The 21,868-nt window shown below is 44.5% G+C and overlaps 1 protein-coding gene across 1 annotated transcript in view; it reads left to right on the top strand.

Annotated features, from left to right (window-relative positions):
• Nucleotides 1-21,868, top strand: part of SLC4A11 (solute carrier family 4 member 11) — an 89,575-nt gene that overhangs the window by 63,413 nt on the left and 4,294 nt on the right. The window contains exons 11-19 of the mRNA XM_005429448.3: nucleotides 2,069-2,194; nucleotides 2,927-3,040; nucleotides 4,054-4,186; nucleotides 4,483-4,556; nucleotides 9,202-9,427; nucleotides 10,668-10,774; nucleotides 11,869-12,037; nucleotides 15,068-15,241; nucleotides 19,677-19,872. Of these exons, the coding sequence (XP_005429505.1) occupies nucleotides 2,069-2,194; nucleotides 2,927-3,040; nucleotides 4,054-4,186; nucleotides 4,483-4,556; nucleotides 9,202-9,427; nucleotides 10,668-10,774; nucleotides 11,869-12,037; nucleotides 15,068-15,241; nucleotides 19,677-19,872 (1,319 nt within the window). The remainder of the gene's footprint in view (nucleotides 1-2,068; nucleotides 2,195-2,926; nucleotides 3,041-4,053; nucleotides 4,187-4,482; nucleotides 4,557-9,201; nucleotides 9,428-10,667; nucleotides 10,775-11,868; nucleotides 12,038-15,067; nucleotides 15,242-19,676; nucleotides 19,873-21,868) is intronic.

The raw sequence follows: 21,868 nt of genomic DNA, 5'->3' as shown, positions 1-21,868 counted from the left end.
GCCTCCCTGGACAGCCCATTCCAGTGTTTAACAACCTTTTCCATGAGGAAATTCAGCTGAACCTCCCTTGGTGCAGCTTGAGGCCATGTCCTTATGCATAAGGACCTCCATGACCTGCGGTGGCTCCTTTGCCGGGATTGAATCTGAAAATAAAATGTTGTGATGCTCTTCAAGGTTTCTTCCTTCTGCCCTCTCATGCTATGGTTTAACTACCTGAACCTCTTTAAAAAAAGATATTATTTGCTTCTCTGGACCTGGTTGTCCTTTCAGAAATTATTTCAAACCTTCCAGGCATCGTTGCCGCTGACCTTTTGTATTGGAAAGATTCCCATGTCCAAAAAGCAATATTTTGGAGTGACAGAGAATCCTCTGAACCAGGGTGTGACCATGTCTACTCATGGAACCACCCCTCAGCCCTGTTTGTCTTGCCAGACCCTTCCTTTTCTCCAAAGGTTTCGAGCAGTTTGGGGTGTGAGGTAGGAGCCTGCGGCTCTTGGACTCAGGATCACAGGATGTCTTCATCTGTGAGAATTAAATTCCAGCCCTTTGGGTTGCCAGGAGTGGTCAGGAATGTGACCTGTGGTTTCTGGATCTTCCCAATAAATGCAGAGGAATTTGCCTGGGAACAGCTGGTCTGATGACTCCCAAAAGGTCAAACTCATATTTGCATGCTTGAGGTGTCTCTTGTCGGGTTTTAGCCTGGAGTTTGAGGATGCTGAGCATCAGAAGTGCTGTTTGCATCTGTTCCTCTCCTGCCTGCAAGCAGGCACCTCACAAGGTGTCCTTTATTCGTGTGGCTGCCTGTTCATTACACACCACCTTTGATTTTTGGGTTTTTGCATCCTCCTCCCATCCTTATCTCTGCCCTGCAAATGGTGCAGAAAGCAGATGTTAGATAAGATCCCAAAGTCATTGAGAGATTTTTGTTCTTTTCATTCTGGTGATAAAGATTTTCAGTGTGGCACCAATAACCTCAATAGCCAAGCCCTCCTTTATCTGATCCAACTAGTGTTTTTGGTTTTACCTCTCTCAGCAAGAGACTGATGCTGCAAAAGCTTAGATGGACATTTGGGATTCCTGTGTGGGAATTCTTGGCTCTGGAGCCTTCCAGAAAGGGGAATTGGGCAGATCCGAGCACCTTCAGCTGTTTTAGAGGAACAGCACCATCAAGAATGGTGGCACAGGCAGCCTGCAGGCTGAGGAGCCTTTTTCCAGTGCATCCTCTCTGTTCTGTGGAAAAACTTGTGTTCTCCTGGAGCAACATCAGCTGCTGTCATCTCATCCTTTCTCCTGTGCATCCCCAGTGAGCTCATATCAACATCAGCTTGAAAACAGGAAAGGGAAGGGAAGCTACTTCAGAGGCTCTTAAATTCATATTCTGACACTTTAATTCTCTTTCTGGCTGCTTTGTGTTTTGGCCTGGTGTGTTTTTTTCCAATGGAGATGAGAGGGGTGAGTGGATGGAAAAGAGAGAAGCTGTTCTTTCAGCAGGGCTTGGTAAATCAAACCTCAGTGTAGCCATTCCTGACCTCTGGGGCTGTTTGGTTTTTTGTCCTTCTGCCATTTTTTGGCTCAGGGTAGCATATTATTGATTCAAACCTACAGCCTTAGACTTCTGTCCAGGGAAAAATGAAGTGCTTCATGTTTTCCTGCCCAAGACAAGAGTAGGGAAGACAAGAGATTGTCATGAAGCTCATTAGGGACACAGTCCAGAATGCCTGAAAAGTTGGTGTTAAAAAGGCAGGGGTGGGGGTTTGTAAACCCTAAACTTACAGTTTGTGCCTTAATCCTCTTCCAAGCTCTGGGGATTGACAGAACTGAGCAAAAGGCTTCTTGTATTTCCTGTTTTGATGATGTCAAAAACGTCTGGTGGCAATTTTGGTGCTACTTCTGGTCCCAGATGAACAGAAAAGTGTAGGTTGTGCAGAATCAAACATTAACAGTTTGGTTACGTGTTTAAAGTGTGGATTGAATTTCTGCTTCTCAAGATGAATTAACAGTGCCTATGGCTGATGTGAGAAGGTTTGCAGGGCTTTACCAACATGATTTTTGTTGTGGTTTGCCCCAGGTATTATTGGGAACAACAAAGCTATAGGGAAATTCATCACAACCATGATCTTTCTGTACTTTGCCTGCCTCCTCCCAGCCATTGCTTTTGGGTCCCTCAATGATGAAAATACCCGAGGAGCTATTGGTGAGTTCATCAGTTTTGTGCTTCTTAAACTTACCAGTTTTGTGCATTTGATTCCATGTATTCAAAATGTAATTCTGGTCACAGAAAGTTCTGATAGTTTTTATTTACAGGGGGAAAACAAACCCAAAATCATGACTGAAGGATTTTTTTCTAATTAAGTTCATTACTTTTGTTGAAAACCAGAAAAATTGAACACTGCTTTGGGTGTTATCATCTGACTTGGACTGATACAGATGTATGCTACTGTATTTTTGAATTATGCTGACTTAGTGTAATTATTTGCACATTTCTCTTGGTACAAGCTCCTGTGCTTTTGACCTGGATTTGATTGCCAGTATTGAAGCTAAACATCATCCTTTATCCCAGTTTTAGAAGCAGTTTGTGCTGCAGTCACAGTTCCAACAAGCACTGGTTATTTCTTATAGGTGTTAAAATAAAATAAATACATTTAAACTGTATATAAAAGAAAATAAATACATTTAAAATGTATATATAAAATATAACAATGCACACAAAAAAATCTCGGAATCCACCAACTAACTGAACATCTGGAAACCTAAATTATGGATACGAATAAAGGCTCACTTTTTGATTTATGAGTGTGTTACCTCTGCACTCTTTAAACATTTCTTCTCCTCATGAGTGGTTGGTTTTGCTGCCCTGTAAATGCTCCCGGATGAGGCAGGGATTGACCCAACTCCCTGTTTTTGTTTCCATCCTCCCCAATTCCAGATGTGCGGAAGACGATTGTCGGGCAGTGCATTGGGGGGCTGCTCTACGCCCTCTTCTCAGGGCAGCCCCTGGTGGTGCTGCTGACCACAGCTCCCTTGGCCCTCTACATCAATGGTGAGTCTGCAGCAGGGGATTGAGGGATTGGGACTTTGGGTGAGAGATTTGGAGAGTTTGAGTTGGGTCTGTTTGATAAATTGATGTTTAGTGGCTGCTGTCAGGGAAAGTTCTCCCCCCAGAGGGCGGTGGGGCATGGGAACAAGCTCCCCTGGGAAGTTACAGGGCACAGAGTCAAGGAATGTTTGGACAAGGCTCTCAGACACATCATGGGATTGTTGGGGTGTCCTGTGTGGGGCCAGAAGTTGGACGGATGATCCTGAGGGGTCCATTCCAGCTCAGGATGTTCTGGGATTCAAAACCGGAATCAAATTCCTCCCCTTTCCATCACTATCAGAATATCCTAAGTTGGAAGGGACCCACGGGGATCATCGAGACCTGGTTTAGTTCAAATTGTTCTTCTGAAGAAATCATTTTGCAGAGAAAAAACTTCATGAAAATAAGCATTTCTTCAGCTTCAGTGAGGAAATCTGTTTAAGTAATGGTTTTCTCATGTGGCTGCATTTAACCAGCTTGAAATAAAGTTTTTTGGGTCTGTTGAGTTTTGAATTTTTCTAATCAATGTTTTAAAGTATCATCAGCAGCTTTCCAGGTACTGCAAGCTGATCCCAATGAACCAGAGATCAGCCAAAGGAACAAGCTCGGTATCTGTGGGGATAATCAGAGGATGGGGCTGGAAAGAGCAGCTGTGACACCCCTTGCTCAACAGCATCCCAATATGTCACTGAGAGCAAATTCCAATTGCTTTTGTAGCTTCAATCCCAAGGAAAATTGCTTTGAGCAGTATGGGGGGGAATATTTTTCCAAGTGTCTCTCCCCATTTCTCCTGGTGGAAGGGGAGAACAGTTTGTGTTGATCCAGTGGAAGTGCAGGAATATGGATTTAATGGTATCTGTAATAAATGAGTTGGGGTAAAGTCTTGAAATTGGTTCTTTGTGGCCTGGAGCAGATGGGGATCACTGGGTGGCAGTGACAGGAGATGATTGTGACACATGAATGCTTCACTTTTGCAGTCATCCAAGGAATCTGTGATGACTACAACTTGGATTTCAGTGCTTTCTATGCCTGGATTGGACTCTGGAACAGCTTTTTCCTTGTGATCTACTCCCTCTTTAATGTCAGCCTCCTGATGAAGCTCTTTAAAAGGTAGCTATTTTCAAGAAGTCATATTTTGATCAGATTGTTCTTCAAATGGAAAAATTACACATTCCACAAGCTCCTTAATTACGAACTTACTGCAAAATGTATTTTGTGAGAGGAGGAAAGTATCATTTTGGCTTATTGTTCCAGCTTGAAAGAAGTTCTCTGATTTACTGGGGTTTTGTTTCTAAGTTGGAGCCTAACTCAAATTGGTATATTTTCATGTAAATTGATGAATATGCTGATTTTTCTTTGAGCAGAGTTTGAATGCAGCTCTATTAATTCCTGGGCTTTTTCCACAGGTCAACAGAAGAAATAATTGCACTTTTTATATCCATCACATTTGTGCTTGATGCCATCAAAGGCATTGTTAAAGGTAAGTCTTGCAACAATGTTTTTCAGAGCAGATCTCTGCTTTGCTGCCTTGTCAAAGGCAAGCACAAGGCTGCAAAAATGTGTGATGTTTGCTTGTTCTGTGTTCAAAGTCTTCAGGGAAAAAAAGAAAATCGGTGTGTGTGAGATAGAAGCAGCCCTTTGTCAGCAGTTTACCTGGGTGTGCAGAATTTTTAGCAGCTCTAATTTCTGTTGGTTGAGACAGAATTGGTTTCTAAGCTTCCACCAAAAGGAGAAACCATTATGTTATTGATGTGAGTGCTTCATCCTGATTCCAGTTTGGTTTTGAATGGTCCTGGCAAAAAAAAAAAAAAGGTCCAATTTAAATGCAGTGTATGGAGTCCTTATTCCTTGACACATTATTCAGACTCTGTGGAGGAGACTTCAAAGATGGGTTGAGATTTCCTGGTTTTCCCTGGGATCTGAAACCCTTCTTTAATGGCAGTACAAGGACTGCAGTGCCTCCAGCACCTTCCTAAATCTCCTCTGCCCTTTCTAGCCACTTGGTTTTCAATTTCTGAGTTAAATTCTAGATCTCCTTGGAGAGCCTTGGGGTTTAACAGATTCCTCTGACACTTCTCTCCCTCCCCACGGGGATAGGCAGGAGGTGTTTGAGAAGGTGAAATCATGCTAGCATAAATAACCTTGCGAGTGGCAGCATTTCTGTTCATCCCAGTGAGGAGCTGGACAATTCCTTGATTTTTATGATCTGTTGTCCAGCTTCCCAAAATTTGGGCTATCTTTGAAATCCTTCAGGATACACCCAGCACACTCCTTGTTTTTAAGACACTCAGGCTTGCAAGGGATGCATTCCAAGAGATTTGACACTGCAGAGCAATTTGAAGTGAGAAACTTTCTCGCTTGACTGGGAATCCTTAATTGCCTTGTGTGCTTTGATTGTGCAATCAGAGGGTGTTTTTTTTTCTCTGTAGAACACCTGCATCTTTTAAATATCCTGCTTAGAGCTTGGTAAGGCAGAGGTTTTATGTGATAGTTGTTGACTCTGGGAGCTTTGCTGAGTGTGTGCTGTCAGTGCCCTGTCCTGGAGGCATGGGACAGTCTCCAGATGGTCCTCAATAGAATGTTCATCTGCTCTGTAAAAATTAGCAAATATTCACAAAGTTTCTGTAGCCCAGAGCCGATCTCCCGTAGCAGAAGTTAAAAGTGCGGGAAGCATCCGCTGCTCTTGTCTGTCAGACTTTCGGGAATATGCAAGAAAATCCTTGGAGTATTGCAGTGGGAACAGGAGAAGATGCTGTAAGACAAGGGGCAGTGGCCTTACTGACAGAAACCAGGTTTAGATTGGATATTAGGGAGAAAATCTTCCTTGTGAGGGTGGTGAGGCCCTGGCAGAGTGCCCAGAGCAGCTGGGGCTTCCCCTGGATCCCTGGAAGTGTCCAAGGCCAGGTTGGATGGGGCTTGGAGCACCCTGGGATAGTGGGAGGTGTCCCTGCCCATGGCAGGGGATGGAACAAGATGATCTTAAAGATTTCTTCCAACCCAACACATTCTGTGATTTTATGTGTGATTAGTGAACCAGTTGAATTGTCTTTGTGCTTGTGAAGGGATGAATTTGTAGGAATGATGGTAATAAAGTCACACCAACACTCCTTTGCCAGCTCATATTGGCTTCAGCTGCACCTGGGAGTGTTCAGAGCATCCACAGGTGGAACCAAAGCTGTTTCCAGACACGGGAGTGCACTGGTGCTGGTAGGCACAGACTTTATCCTTAACCCTCTTAGAGCCCATATTTAAAAACATGTCACCAGTGCAACTCATGGTCACAGGCTCATCTTTGTTCTTCCCTGGCTGTTTTTGAGGAGGTGATGGTTCACTGCTGCCGCCTCCTCCTCCCACTCAAAATTTTGGTTGAGCAGTTCAGTAGGAAGTGAAAGCTGATATTTTCTCTGTGCTGTTTAAATGTGTCCTGTTAGTGCCTTGGCTTCCTAAGTGCCAGGGGACAATGGCACCTCTTCCCAGATGTTTTCCCAGCCTGTTCATAGCCTTGGTTCTGTGCAAGGTACACATGCAGGAAAGGAGGGGAGGGGAGCCAAAGCCACACGGTCCCGGTGACACTTTGTTTTCACTGCCTGGCCCGGCCACCGAGGCTGTGTTTGTTTGATCTTGACATCTGCACTGAGCAGGAAATGGTGGTGAGCAGGCAGGGGAAAACAAAGCCAGCTCATGTTGTTGGAGGCTGGAGAAGGGCTTGGCTTCAGCCAGGGCACCTCTGGCTCTGCTGCTCTCTCTGGATGATGGCAGCGAGGTTCACTGAGCTCTGGTGTGAAAACAAACCAGAAATATTCAGGAATCAAATCCTTCCCAGCAAGGTGGTGTGGGATGAAGGCTTCCACTCTCTGTCTTGGTGTGTTCTTGTTGCTTGGATTAAATACAAGAGTAAAGCAAGGTTTTATCCTCTTATCCAAGAGGGACTGGAGCAGTCCTGCCTGGGTTGGTGCATATAAATGGAATTGCAGCCTCAGAGATGGAACATGGAGTGATGTAGTCAAGCTGAGCACCAAAGATCAGCCCCAAATATATTATTGCAATATATCCCAGCCCTAAATATGTTATTGCCATATAGCCATCTGTGGGAGCTTGAGAAAATCTACAAGACCCAAAACAAAATCACTTGTTTGCTACTCATTCCAGTCCAAATCTTAATCCAGAGGAATGCAAATACATTCTCTGTAGTTCCTGGCTTGTTTGTGCTGCTGGTTTCTCTGATGCTCAGATGTGTCTCTAGGACTCAGCAGCACTCAGGGTGATCAGGCTTTTCTCCCTGGCCAGCTGTGAATTCCCAGGAAATGCTGCCAGAATCATTTTTGTCAGGACAAAGGCATCCTTTGGCGTTGAGAGCCGGAAAGTGCAAATCTTCTAACAAGCCATTCTGTGCCAGGCTGTGGGTCATGGCAGTGCCCTAGGGCCCAGGATTTGGGTTTTTTTACCTATTTTCAGAGCAGGTGTGTGTGTGTCCTGCCAGGGCTGAGGCAGCTGGAGCACAGAGGGAGGAAATAAAGGAGAGCAGAGCCTCTTCCATAGCACGCGATGGGGAGCCTGTCTGGACCAGGGTCAGGATGGGATTGCTCCTCACTGGGGGAACCTTTCTGGAGCTTTAAGGTGATCTCCTCACTCCTGGCTGCTCTTAGTGCACTTTGAGAGGTTACATTTTGAGCTGTAAACCTTCTGTGATGTTTAAATTTATGTACAGATGTATTGAATGAGAGGCAGTCTTGCCTTTTGTGGCCTACATGCCAGGCTGGCCTCATCCATTTGTGGAATGCCCAGACTCCTTTTAAAGCACCTTTAAATCCTTCCAAAGATGGTACAAGAAAGATCATTACTGCATTTCAAATGGCTTCTTGGTTGAACCTGGGGCATTTTACACTGGGGTAAGCTCCAAAGCAGCAGTAACACAACCTGGGCTTCAGGCAGACTCAAGGTGGTTGCAAATACTGGTTGTGATGCACAAGAATATTTGAAGTTTCTTTTCAAATATTCAGAATTAGTTTGTCTTCCCTGCTTTCCCTGTGGCCACTGCAGATGGAAAAGCTGAAATGTTTGGGGCTTTCAGAACCTGGATTATTATTTGAGAGTGAGGGAAATGTTAGGAAGTGCATTTTAACCTGAGCTTCAGGTGGTTGTGTTTTTTTCCTAGAGAGGATGGTCTTGCCCTGAAGTTCTCTATGCAAAGTTTGAAGGGGTATTTTGACTAAAATGAAGAAAGACAGTGGGACTGCAAAGCTCTGGCATGGTGGTTTCCATGCTCCTGTATTTCCCATGGGTACAGGGAAGTGTGAATGCTGCATGTTGCCATTGGAGCAGATATTGTGGGAACACTGAGGCTGCAAAGCCCAATTCCCGTCTTCTGGTTTTACTTGCTCCTTCAGGCTATTCTTCCCCAAAGAGATTAAATGATCCCAAAAATATTTATACACTTGGAGCCAGACAGTGTTGTAGAAATGGGAACATGGTAAATACTCAAGGGCAAGAGGGTCTTTACAGCTGTCCATTCCTTATATAAATGCCTTTGAGCTGATCTAAAACATTTATGGACAGTTCCAGAGGCTTTACTGGGTGTTTTGCTTGTGCAGGTTTACTTCAGGCCTGTAACTCTTAATTTGCATTGTAAATTTAAATGTTCTGCCAGGTTTTGCATATCAACACTTACCTCAAAAATCTGGACTAGCCTTGGAAGAAAAGTAATTAGTGTACACTGTGTAATCCACTTAAGGATCTGTGCAGCCTGGCTGCTCTTAGTGTTTCCAGAGAATCCTGATGGAATTTGTTTGCCAGGCTGCTGAAAGCAGGTGTCTAGATAGAAATATTTATATGTGTATCTAACAGCAGTGCTTCCAGTGTTGGGAACAAAACCACATAATTAGCACTGGAAGTCCTTACAGTGTTGCTTTATAGATTAATCTAACTTACCTGTTAAAATAAGTGAAAAAATCAATTTGTGAAGCACTGGCTTCCTAAGAGCAACAGCTCTGATTTCTTTCTGCAGGCTTGAGAGGCAGAGCTGTGAAGTATAACGTTAATACTTCGTGATCAAGCAAGAAACCCACTTTTTTTTTACTTGCTTTGATTGTCCTCTCCTAACGCTTGCCTGTTGGTTGTTTGTGCAGTTTTTAAGCAATATTACCACAATGACCACACAGGACATGGAAAACCAGGGGCTGATGCTATCCCAGGCCTTGGCATCAACACCAGCTTATTGATGAACTCCTCAGTGAACGAGAACCAGACTTGCACTCACGATGGGCACTACGGGCGCGAGACCGCCGTCCTCAGCCTCATGCTGATGTTGGGAACCCTCTGGCTCGGCCACACCCTCTATCAGTTCAAGAAAAGGTGAGTTGTTCAGAGCTCAGGCTGCTGATTGTTTCATGTTCTCGCTGAGGGAGTCATTAACAGCTTAGATCTTAATTCACAGAATGACCGGGATGGAAGAGACCTTCAAGATCATCGAGTCCAACCCAGCCCCAACACCTCAACTAAACCCTGGCACTGAGTGCCAAATTCAGGCTTTTTTTAAACACATCCAGGGAAGGTGACTCCACCACCTCTCCAGGCAGCCATTCCAGAGCTTTATCACTCTTTCTGTGAAAAACTTTTTCCAACTTAATAATATCCATCCTATATTTCCCTTGGCACAGCTCGAGGCTGTGTCCTCTGGTTCTGTCAGTGCTGCCTGGTGAAAGCGACCAACCCCACCTGACTACAACCACCTTTTAGGAAGTTTTAAAGAGTGATAAGGTCACCTCTGAGTCTCCTTTTCTCCAGGCTGGACACCCTCAGCTCCCTCAGTGGTTCCTCACAAAGTTTGTGTTCCCAGCCCCTCACCAGCATCGTTGCCCTCCTTGGGACGCGCTCAAGCGTCTCCATATCCTTCCTAAACTGAGGGGCCAGAACTGGACACAGCACTCAAGGTGTGGCCTCACCAATTCTGCAACCCAGGAAAATCAGGTGGAAGCCAAAGGCAGGCATGAACATGCCAAGGCCACCTGGAAAATATTCCCAGCAGAACAAAATGTTCGCTCAGTGGATGATGTCCTTCCATCTTTGGTTTGGCCTCACAAGTGACTTTCTAAAAAAGCTTTGGGTTCCCAGTTCATGTTGGGATCCCTGTATTTCCCTCCAAACAGGCATTGAACCATTTTGCTGGGCAAAAATTCCTGATGGCGCAGGAAGGTTTACTGGGAATGTACTTGCAGTGTGCTCCTGGGAGTCAGACATTGGCTCTAATTTGGGGTTTGCTTCTATTGCTCTTAAAACTCTTCATTTGAGATGCAGGAATCAATTAAAGTAAAGTGCAAATGAGACACAAATTGGTGCTTGAAGGTCTTTTTTTTTTCTAGCTTGCATCTTATGTTCTTGTTTCTTTGTATTTTGCTTCTGCACTCATCAACCTTCAAAGGTTTTAGGTTCCAGAAGACTTAGAGCTGAGTGAAAGACTAATTTGTCACTCCAAGTATCTCTTCAGCATTGCCAGATGGGACTGAATTTTCACTTCTAAACATTAAATGTTGTCTGTATCGAGTGATTGTCCTGACAGTGGGGTTCTGATGGGAATTTTTTGTCTCTTTTGCAGCCCATATTTGCACGCGAGGGTACGTGAAATTCTGTCCGACTGTGCCTTACCCATTTCAGTCTTGACCTTCTCTGTTGTGGGTTCCTTTATCTTCAATGAAATTGAAAGTAAGTTCTGGTTTTGTTCTCTGGAATACTGGGGTTTATGAAAGAGAGAAGTGAAATCGTAGAAGGGTTTTGTAATAACGTTCTTCCATATAATTTCACAAATACTATTTGTACCTCCCACCAAGAGCTCAGATTTCCTCATCGTTAGATTTATGTCATTCAAAACCCTGATTGAGTCTGGGGCAAGAAAAATTATCCAGATGTGTCTTTTCAATGAGTTTGAGGTATGTGTCATAATAAGGGAGATGAACAATTTCTGGCAAAGAACAAAGGGCAGAGTAATCAGCAGGCAGGAAGGGTTGTTGCCAGTCATATCAACATGGAGTTGGTCATCCCAGTTTGTCCTCTTTGTCTCCAGTTTGTTTTCCTAATTTAGGTGAAATGGTGCAGAGCATCTGGGCAGCTCTAAGTTACACAAGGAAATCTAAAAATGAGACACCATTCATTGGCCAGATAGATCAACTTTTCCATATCAGGAAGTGATAATGGGGACAGGAATTGCATTGTCCTGCAGTGACGTGAGCGGGTGATGTGAGGAAATGTATGGAAACAAATAAGAAATGGCTTTTTTTTAATTGTGATGGCCATTCCATCCAGTTGGATTGCAAAATGATACGTGGCCATGTGTGATTTATCCCTAGCCATGGATTGCTTCCAATAGCAGCAGTTTTGATTTAGATTTTGTACTAAAATGCCTTGCACAGCTTGTTGGAGATGAGGAAGTTCTCAAATGCCTCTGTGGGTTGATGAGCTGAGCATTATGGTGCTGGTTAGAAATAAGGCTTCCTCATCTAAAAACATGTTGCATCTGTAAAAACAAGTTTCCCTCTTTTGTTTTGCTCCAATATCTGTAATGCCTCACTAGGACTAGCAGTGGTCTGTCCCATCAGGATGGCAGCCAAGTCATAAATGGATGGATGAAAAAAATAAACCAAACCAGCCAGATGGACCCATCTTTCATGGCCTCCAGGCTCCCACATGCCAAAGCATCATTCCTGTTTCCCTTCTTGCTTCCCAGTACTTTGTGGTGTGGGTAAAACGTTGGTGGTTGGACAAGAAGGTGCCTCCTAACATCCTTCCCCTCGTCTTTGCAGTGTCCAAATTTAACTACAATGCCTCTGAAAGCTTGTTTGTGCTGGCCCCTGTGCAGTCCCTGTCCATTGGGTCGGTGATGAGTGCCATGGGACTGGGATTTCTCCTCTCCATGCTCTTCTTCATTGAGCAGAACATCGTCGCGTCCCTCACCAACGCCCCAGAGAACAGGTAACACCTCTGTGGAAGGATGTCCTTGGGTCTGTCACCACCACTGCTAGCCCAAAGCTTGTCTGAACAGCAGAAATGTATTCAGGATGTGTTTTTAAGAATTCCTGTTGTCACAGGTGGAGGTAACTCTGCAGCTTAACTCCTCACCATCCCCAAAGCTTGGTGTTGTGACAGTGAGCCAAAACCACAAATCCTCCATGAGCTCATCACCTCAAGCTGCTTCTTCTTTACTCTCTGCCCATCATTTGTCCTCTAAAACTCTCAAGACATTTTTCAGGAAGAGTTTTGGGAGACAAGAGGTGGTGTCAATGTGAAGTGGATGTTTTGTACAGTTCGAGGTCATTGGATGCACCTCAAGATATTTTGGGGAGTGTCTGACACATGTGGACACTTGCGCTGCTCTTGCAGTGCAGAGAATTTGTTGAAAATGAGAAGTCAGTGACCTACATAAATGCTGTAGTACAGCGTGCTGCAGCTGAGCATCAGGAGTGTTTGGAGTTGGTAAATTCCAACTGCAAAAAAGGTGGAAGTGCAATAAAACAATATGTCCAGTGTCTGATAAGTCTCACTTATGGGCAAATTTGAGATGTTGCACTATTAAAATATTCCCTCTGATGTTTTTGTGCCAACTGCAATCAGATGTGATGTCAAGAATGAATGTGGATGACTTTTTTTCCAGGGAAACTACCACGTCTCTGAGGATTTTTTGCTAATGTGATGCGTGGGAGGGTTCTCTCCTTGCATAATATCCATTAGCATTCTCCATGTTGTAGCTGGAGTGACACAGTATTAGGAGAGAGGAGACAAGCTCAAATTCAGCTACACTAATTTAGTTTCCTTTGACCACCTCTTATCTCTATTATATCCCTTTAAGTGTTGCATAAATCTGTATGTAAGTGGGTCATCTCTTGGCTAAGATGAATTTCTTCTACACTTTTGGTATTTTCCACTAGAGTGTCTTTAAGGAATGTAAAATACTCGTTGAGTTTTTTAGAGTGTTTTTCAGAGCATCTCGGTACAGAGCTGAGCTGGTCAGGTGTTGGAGCAGGGATTTTTAGAGATGTAAAAACTAGGACTTGACACCATCTGTTTGTGTCAAGACACCTTCTACTATCCCACTATCCCAATTGCTCCAACCCCCACCCAACATGGCCTTGGGCACTTTCAGGAATCCAGGGGCAGCCACAGCTTCTCTGGGCAACCTGTGCCACCCATACAGGGAAGGATTATTTTCTAATATCTCATCTAAATCTACTTTTTGTCTGTTTGAGTCCATTCCCCCCTTGTCCTGTCTCTCCAGGCCCTTGTAAAGTCTCTTCCCACCATTCTTGTAGCTCCTTTCAGGTCCTGGAAGGCTGCAATTAGGTCACCTCCAAGCTGAACAATCCCAATTTTCTCAGCCTTTCCTCACAGAGAAGAGGTGCTCCATCCCTCTGATAATCTTAGTGGCCTCTTCTGGATTCATTCCAACAGGTTGATGTCCTTAAAGCTTTCTGAAAAGAATGGGGAGGACAAAAAACAATGACCCTGAGGGTGCTGAAGGTGCCTTTGCTCAGAGAAAGCAGCACGTGAGCAGCAGGGGCTGCGTTTCCAACGCGTCAGCCAACGCAGGAAACGCGTTTGCAATCCCACCCTTCCTGCCAGCACCTTCCAGAGGCATTGCAGGGCAGACACCTACCTGACCCACTCACCCCACAGCCTCCTCAGTCAGTGGAGGGGGACACTCCCAGTGGGACTAGGCTTTTGTCCCAAAACAAGCCCCACCCCACATTTCTGCTGCCCGTACAGTGGCTTTGATCTTCATGGGCTGGGTCAGCTCTACCAGCTCCATGTGCCTCGTGTCCAGGAGTATCATGGGCGGCTCCAGGTCTGTGCTGAGGCGTTCAGTGGAGCTTGTTTGGATGGCATTGACATCTAAATGATGCTCCCTTCCCAGCTGGTGGTGCCCAGTGAGAATTCAGTTGATCCCTCACATGGTGTGAGGATGTCAAGTGCTCCAGTGGCAGAGATTCAGTTTGAGACCTTTCAGTGAGGGCTTAAAGTCTGAGAGCTGAATCCCTCCCCAGCTTTTTTTCTAAACTTTACTCATAATATCTCAGCAGTTGGTACAAGATAGGAGTATTCAGGAAAGGGGCAGACCTTGGAAAAAATTTTAAGGTTCAAATTGATGTGAGTACAGTCTTGGTGCTGCTCTCTGCACAGTCCTAGCAAAGTGGGTGTGTCCATACTCCTCAGTGAAGGCTGTCAGATTCTCCGTCCCCTAAAAAATAAAAACAGGGAGGCTCTGCAGCATTTGATGAGCTTAGGAGCAAATTCCCTTGGTTGGCTACCAACCTTTTGGAATGTGTTGCCCAGGGAAGCTGTGGCCGTCCCCCCTAGAAGTGTCCAAGGACAGGTAGGATGGGTTTTGGAGTAATCTGGGATAGTGGAAGGTGTCCCTGCCCATGGCAGGGGGTTGGAACTGGATGATCTTTAAGGTTCCTTCCAACCCAAACCATTCTGTGATCCATTCCACGATTCTGTGACTACCAAGGAGGAGCTGAAGTTTAATGAATTCCTGTCCCATTTTCTTATCATGCAGTAGCAATTACATAATTAGGGGATTACTGCAGCATACCAAGCACGTGTTCTGCTCGTGGGGAAGGAGACAGATCAGTTTCTTGTTCTTACAAACAAGAAACTTCAGTGTCAGTACTTTGACAACAAATGCTCAGGATTTTATCCACTCCCTATGTGGACTTTGCAAGCAAAGACACACATGGAATTTTGTGTAGACTCTGCAGTAAATGTAGGGGAAAAACACTGATGAAATTTCCATGAGCTATTACTTCAGTGGGCTGCCTTTCTGCTCAGCATTGTTCTGTCCAGATGACAACAGCGTTGGGGAGCAAACCATCACATTTCACTCCTTTAGTGTTCACACGGTAAATCCAGAGGTGTGAAATCTCTGTGTGTGTGTGTGTGAGAACTTGAGTGTTCAACAAAGGCAGCCTGTAGGGTGTAACTGCTGTCCCCAACTGCTCACTGCAGGTTGGTGAAGGGCACAGCCTATCACTGGGACCTGCTGCTGGTGGCACTGATCAACACGGGGCTCTCGGTTTTCGGCCTGCCCTGGATCCACGCGGCCTTCCCGCATTCCCCCATGCACGTCCGGGCCCTGGCCTACGTGGAGGAGAGGGTGGAGAGTGGACACATCTATGAGACGTAAGTAGAGCTCTTTGGATTCATTTTTGTGCCTTCTCAATCCTTTGGGAACAGTGGGTTTGTGTGGTTGGGGTGTTGGGTGTTGTATTCCAGATAGGAAAGTGATGGAAAGATGCGCCCAATGAGCCTTAATTTGGCTTCATCCCCTTCACTCAAGCACTCAAATTTATGATCTGGGCAGTGGCAGCATCCTACAGGGATCTCACCCACTCCGCTGCAAATTCTCCTCTGGAAAAGTCAGCCAAGGCCATCTGCAGTTTCAGCCTTGTGGAAAGCTGAGGAGATGCTTTGGCCGGATCCCTCCGGATGCTTTCCCCAGAAAAAATCCAAAGCTGATTCACTGCCTGAAATCTGTCTGGTGGTTATTACGAAGAGGAGGAAAAATGCACCATTATTTCAGAGATCCCATAACATCTCCCACCACATTTTGGGAAGGAGATGCTTAAATTCTCTGGGTTTTAAACAAAAACAAGTGTGAAGCCATGGCTGGGTCACGGGTTTCTATTTAAGACCAATTCTTCTGCTGCTCTGAGTTGAGCAACACATTCTTATCACAGACCTATTAAAAAAATTAAAAACCTTTTTCTCATGAAACAGTCTCTGCTCTGGAGCAGATCTGGCCTGTTTGATCTCAGTCTGTTGCAGTTGAGTGCTTTTACCACAGGAGTGGTAATTTCCACTCACATACCATTAGTTTTAATTATCCTGCCTTGGTTTCCATTTTCTACCTTGCCACTTATCAAAAGCGAGGCTAAGTGATCATTGACTTTGGGGGATGGAGTAGGTCTGTCTTAATCTCAGTCTTGCCTTCATGCTTGTTTTGGTGCCAAATGGCCCAGCCCAGCCAGGCACAGCTGATTTTTGGGTCAGGGATGGACAAATTTCACCTTCCACATCTGGAAATTGCTGAGTTCTGCTGCTCCCTGTAACTCTTCTACAGATCTTTTCCTGGGAGATCAGTCCCTTGGGTTTGTAGTCCCATTAGGATATGTTGCTATTGGTTGTTTCCACAGTTGTATCTCTCTTGAATGAATGCTAAACACTATTTAAAGACAAAATCAACTTTGAAATTTGAGTTCTGTAGACCTTTAATCCATGCCCTTGCTCCTCATGTCCATGATCTGCTCTGGGATACCTCCACTCTCTGTTTCTTTGAGAGATGCAAATCTCACACATTGAAACTCACGTGCCAAACCTCCCTCCTGTGTCTCCTGTTGTCACTTTTAATATCCAAATGCCTCTTTTTCCTGTTTTTCCACTGTCATGATTCTGTGTTCTGGCTTTGCTGTGACAAAGTCAAGTCCCCTGCCTGAACTAAGGACTAATTCCTGCACCTCTCCTCTCCTCCTTCATCCCAAAAAAAACCACCAGAGAGGCCTTTTTGGCCACTCTGTCCAAGATACAGCTCCAGGGATTATCCTGGAAGGGCTGAGTGCTGCCCTGATCTCCCTGAGGGTGTTTCCTGATGGCAGAGCTCTGCTCTGCTGGAGGCAAATTGGTGCTGGGAACTGGATATTGGGAGTGAAAAAGGGAATGAGGGTTTCCTGGTGCTTTGAACTCCCTTTGAGACCTAAGATTTTTGTTCTCTGCAAAGCACTGGGGCTGGAACAGGAGGCTCCAAGCAATGTAGTCATCCTTTTTTTTTTTCTTTTCTTTTTTTTTCCCTCTTAGCCAGCTCTGCTGAAAAAGAAATGAAGCTCAATTAGAAAATCAACTCTGTCTCCCTTGGCAGGCTCCTTCCCCTGCACTCAAATCAAAGCTCCCACAGGATGATGATATAAACAAGGATAAAGATCTGTCACACTGAAAGCAAAATTTTCTTCTCCCCTGTAGAGAAACGATTTAAGTTTCCTGTGGCAATCTGCAAACAGGCTCTTGTTGCTTACTTGGAGAAGTTCAGGAATGGCTAATCCCATGCTAGCCATATTTAGAGGATTTTAGGGAAATGAGCCTGGATTATGCTCTTTAATCTCCATCAATTACTTTATTTCAATCACAGCACAGACTTTCTGGAGCTGTTTCCTCAAGGGCCAAACCAGATTCTGAACGCATGGAAATCAAGGATTCCTCTGTTGACTTAATGTGACTGTGATGTTCTTATTCTGGAAATGAAGTGCTGGGATTAGCAGAAGACCAATCTAAGGCTGGGAACATCAGTTTTAAAAATACCATGTTTGGCCAATTATGAGCAATTTTAGCTATGTTCTGATAAAATATTCCAAACTAATAAGTGGCATTAGCAGGAGCTGGCAGCAATTGCAGTACATCTTGCCTGTGATCAAGCACAGTGCTGTGATTGCTGCATCCCTCAGAGATGGCTGCAGAAAATTCCATGTACTTCAGAAATCTCTTACCTAAGGGCTGCCACTCTGAGCTTGTTCTTGCAGCCTTCCATCTGATGGAAATGTGATTTTGTAGCTCCTTTTGTTCCTGAGCTCTTCCACTTGCATGACTTCCCTTGCAGACTTGTGTGTGCTTGCAGGGCAGGAGCCTCCCCAGCAGGAGGAGAGATCTCTGTGTGAAACAGCAGAAATTCTTCCTCTGGGGCTGACCTGGTGCTGGAGGAACTCTTGCTGTACCTGGATGAGGTTAAATCAGTGCTTCCTTAAACTCCTGCTTCTCTGAGCTGCCATGGAGGCTCATGATGGTTCTGGCAGCACTGGAGTGGCCAGACTGGAATTACTCTGGCACAGCACTTCAGTTGCACTTTAAGCTGCTTGGCTTTGTTCATCTCCAGCAATTCTGTGGTGATCCAGACCTGGAGGCAGTGGGAAAGATGCCAAAATCTGTCCATTTAGGTGATGTCCCAGTTCCACCAGAGCTGGCAAGAATGGAGCACTCCGCTCTCCCTCAGCCTCTCTGGGCACTGGCAGGGACCCCTTGGATGCAGGAGACTTGCAAGAGGATCCAAAAAAAATCTGTTTGGAACAAGAAAAGCTGTGGTTTAAACCTGTTGGAAGGTTACTTAAAGGTTAACACCTCTGTGCATCCTGTCCTGGTAATCCTGGATTGTTTGTAGGACCTGCCCCACTACTCACAGAAGAATTCCAGTGTTGTTCTCAGGATTTTGTGTGCTGTTTGTGGTACCTGTTGTTCCTTGGGTCTCATGACTGCTGGTGTTAATTCTGCCTTGTTGTCCAAATCCTCAGAGCAAGCTTTGGGCTGTCACCCTTTCCCTCCCTCTCCAAATACAGGTGTGGAAGGCTCCTTCATCCCCTTTTGCTCCGTGGAGGTATAAACAGATTTGAAGTTCAACTTGACTTTACTTCTAAGCAAAACTCTCCAACTTAATATTGCAATAATTCAGTCTTCTTCAGAACAGAAGGGATTATGAAGTCCCAGCAGTGCATGTGCAAAGGAGGAAAGTGTGTTCTGATAGACCTTTGGGGTTAATCCTCAGAGAAATAGGGTTAATTCAGAATTTGAGGAGGCTCATCCAGGGAATGAGGTCACTAAATGACACCAAAACAGCCTGTGGACAAAATTTTTCCCTCATAATAGGGGGTATTCACTGGCTGATCCACTGAATTGTAGGATTTATCTTCTAAAAAAAAAAGTTAGGAATCCTCTTTTTCTCTCCTTGTAAGTAGTCTTGACAGATGTGGATTTCCTTTCCTCCTGTTGTTTCTGGTGATTTTTTTCAGACTGAGAGGAGATGCTCACAGGTTTAGCTGAAGTGCACAGAAAACACAGCAGCCTCCCCTCAAGCAGGTTGCTAAAGCTGCTGCCTGCTTTCCTGTCAGTCTTCCCCTCAAAAAAAGCTCAATTTGTGGCCTGTCAGCTCTGGAAAATTTGCATTAATTAATGACATGTTTAGCATGGTAATAGGCAGTTGCCCACAGCAGGATAGAATCCCTGTGTGGTGCTCTCAGCACTCCCTTCCATGTAAACAGGGAGATCCTCAAATCCATCAAAAATGCTGACTCGCTCTCAGGAGGAGACTGCTGACTTTCTGTTTGTTGTTTTGTTTGTTTTTTTTTTTTTCCCTCCAAGACGTTCCTTATATCCTGGAGAAGTCAATGAGTTTTGTTTGGGAGAGAAGCCAGTTGCATGTGCCCAGGGTAAAGCAAGGGAAGGAAAGACCAGAAAGAGGATTCTTGGCTGGTTTGTTTTTTTTTTTTTTCTTTTCTGCATTGTGCTAAACAGAATCAGTTTTGAGGGCAATTTAGTTCAGGATAGGATCTGTAGAGCTTTACAGAAGGGGAATTTGGCACTTTTCCAGCTGCTCTGTTTGAGCTGTGGATTAAGTGCCTGGCCTGGCTCCAGCCAGGCTCTGCCTCCTCAATGTCAGCACGGGGCCAGAAGTGCTGATTTCAGTGGTGGGGATGAGTTTCCCTTTCCCTGGTGGCACGTGTGCTCCATGGAGCAACCGCTGGGATAAATACAGATCTTGGGGTGTTCTCCCATCTCCTAACCCCTTTTTTCCTGCTGCCAGGATTGTGAGTGTGAAGGAGACTCGTCTGACAAGTCTGGTGGCCAATTTCCTGGTGGGGCTGTCGCTGCTGCTGCTCCCGTTCCCGCTGCAGTGGATCCCAAAGCCGGTGCTCTTCGGCCTCTTCCTCTACATCGCGCTCACCTCCATCGACGGCAACCAGCTCTTTGAGAGGGTGGCTCTGCTGCTCAAGGAACAGGTACCTGGAGCTGTGTTTGCAACCCAGCTGCTCAAACTCTCAGTGTGGGATTTTTTTGTGAGGTGGTTTGTTTTGTTTTGTTTTTTTTAATGAGGGTTTTTGGGGGAGTTTTAACTCCTCCCATGTTGTCGTGTATTGTATTTGAGTTTTCCCCAGACAAAGGAAGCAATGATGAATCTGACTCCATGTTCTTAGAAGGCTAATTTAACTATATTCCATTAAAAAATACTAAACTATACTATTCTTCAGAATACAGAAAGGATACTTACAAAAGGCTAAAAAGAGAATAATTTATTATTTCATGATATGATATGATATGATATGATATTATATTATAAAATACTATACTATACTAAAGAATACTGAAAGGATACTTACAAAAGGCTAAAAAGATAATAATTGATTATTTTATTATACTATATTACATTAAAAAATACTAAACTATACTATTCTTAAGAATACAGAAAGGATACTTACAAAAGGCTAAAAAAATACCAAGGAAAACTCATGACTCTCTTTCTAGAGTCCCAACACAGCTTGGCCCTGATTGGCCAATGAGTAAAAACAATTCACAGCAGAATTCAATGAAACAATCACCTGTGGGTAAACAATCTCCAAACACATTCCAAAAGAACAAAACACAGGAGAAGCAAATCAGAGAATTATTCTTTTTCTTTTTCTCTGAGGCTTCTCAGCTTCCCAGGAGAAAAACCCTGGGCGAAGGGATTTTTCCAGAAAATGTGAATACCACAGTTGTCATCTGCAGAGTACATGCATTTAAAAAAATAATAATATAAAATATAATAAGCACAACATCAAGAAATTATGATCTTTGATTTCCCCAACAAAGCTTCAGGCAGGTATTTTCTTGGTGCTGTTTTATACTTTCATTTTGTGTAAAATACAGCAAGATGGGGTTTTAAACTCAAAATGAAATTACTTGTGTTATTGAAACCTCTGTGATGTGGGCTGAAAACAAACCTGGAAGATGTTTTTTTAAACCTGTCTCTGTTACAGGTGCTAAAAATGTGTTGTTTGGGAGTGTAGGTGGTACCTGGAGCAATCTCCAGCTCACCTTCTCTTATATAACAAGGGTCAAGGGCTTAATAAGCCCAGCATTTGGCTCTACATCTCTGCTAATCTGTCTTGATCTCTAATATTACATCCCAGAGGTCAAAACTGTGAAATTCGGGTAAAGATTACATTTGTCATGTCATGTCAATTTTTGAACACCTACTGATGTATGTGACTTATTACTTCTGCTTTCAGTAGGAATTATGTGTGGAATTTTCCAGGTTTTGGCATGCAAAATTAAAAAGTATTCTCAAATATGGAAAACTCCCTTTTGTGGAAACCTTTTAATGAGTCATGGCACAATCTGAAAGCCACTGAGGCTGTGCTGGTGCCAGCAGACAGTCGCTCATCCTCTTCACTGATGTATAGACAGTGAGTCAAAGCCTGTGCTCAGACATGAGCAAGGAACTGTCAAAAGAAACCACCATATTTAGCCTATTAATGTCATTTTATTCCCCCTTATTTCTCAAAAATGGAAGGCTTATAGGAACTGAGAAAATCCCTGCAGTGTGAGCACAACCTCTTCCCACATTTCCCCCATCTCCTGAACCCCTAGAGGGGTTCAGCCAAGAAATGGGAGCACCAGGAGCAAGCCTGGAGCCTTGCAAGGCTTTAAAATAATGAGGAGCTGGGTGTCAGGTGGAGGAGCCATGGAAGGAACAACACCTGGATGCATCTGCTCTCCTTCCCACCTCTGGCTGTGGAGCCCTGGCAATCCCAATCCTCCTCGGGGAATCTCATTACTGCACTTCCCAAGGTATTTCATTGCACTCCAGATGTTCCCAGAGGCAATCCTGGCCCTGAGGGGTGTCCTGTCTTCTCTCCAGGCTCTCAGTGCCCACTCATCCTCTGCGTCTTGCTGCCCATGCTGTGGTTTCAGGCACTGGAATTTTGGAATTAACCCTACAAATCCCATGTTCAG

This window comes from Geospiza fortis, unplaced genomic scaffold, assembly GCF_000277835.1.
Source record: "Geospiza fortis unplaced genomic scaffold, GeoFor_1.0 scaffold62, whole genome shotgun sequence".
Lineage (NCBI taxonomy): Eukaryota > Metazoa > Chordata > Aves > Passeriformes > Thraupidae > Geospiza > Geospiza fortis.
Note: the sequence above shows the minus strand (reverse complement) of the source record. Positions and strands in the feature narration are given on the sequence as shown.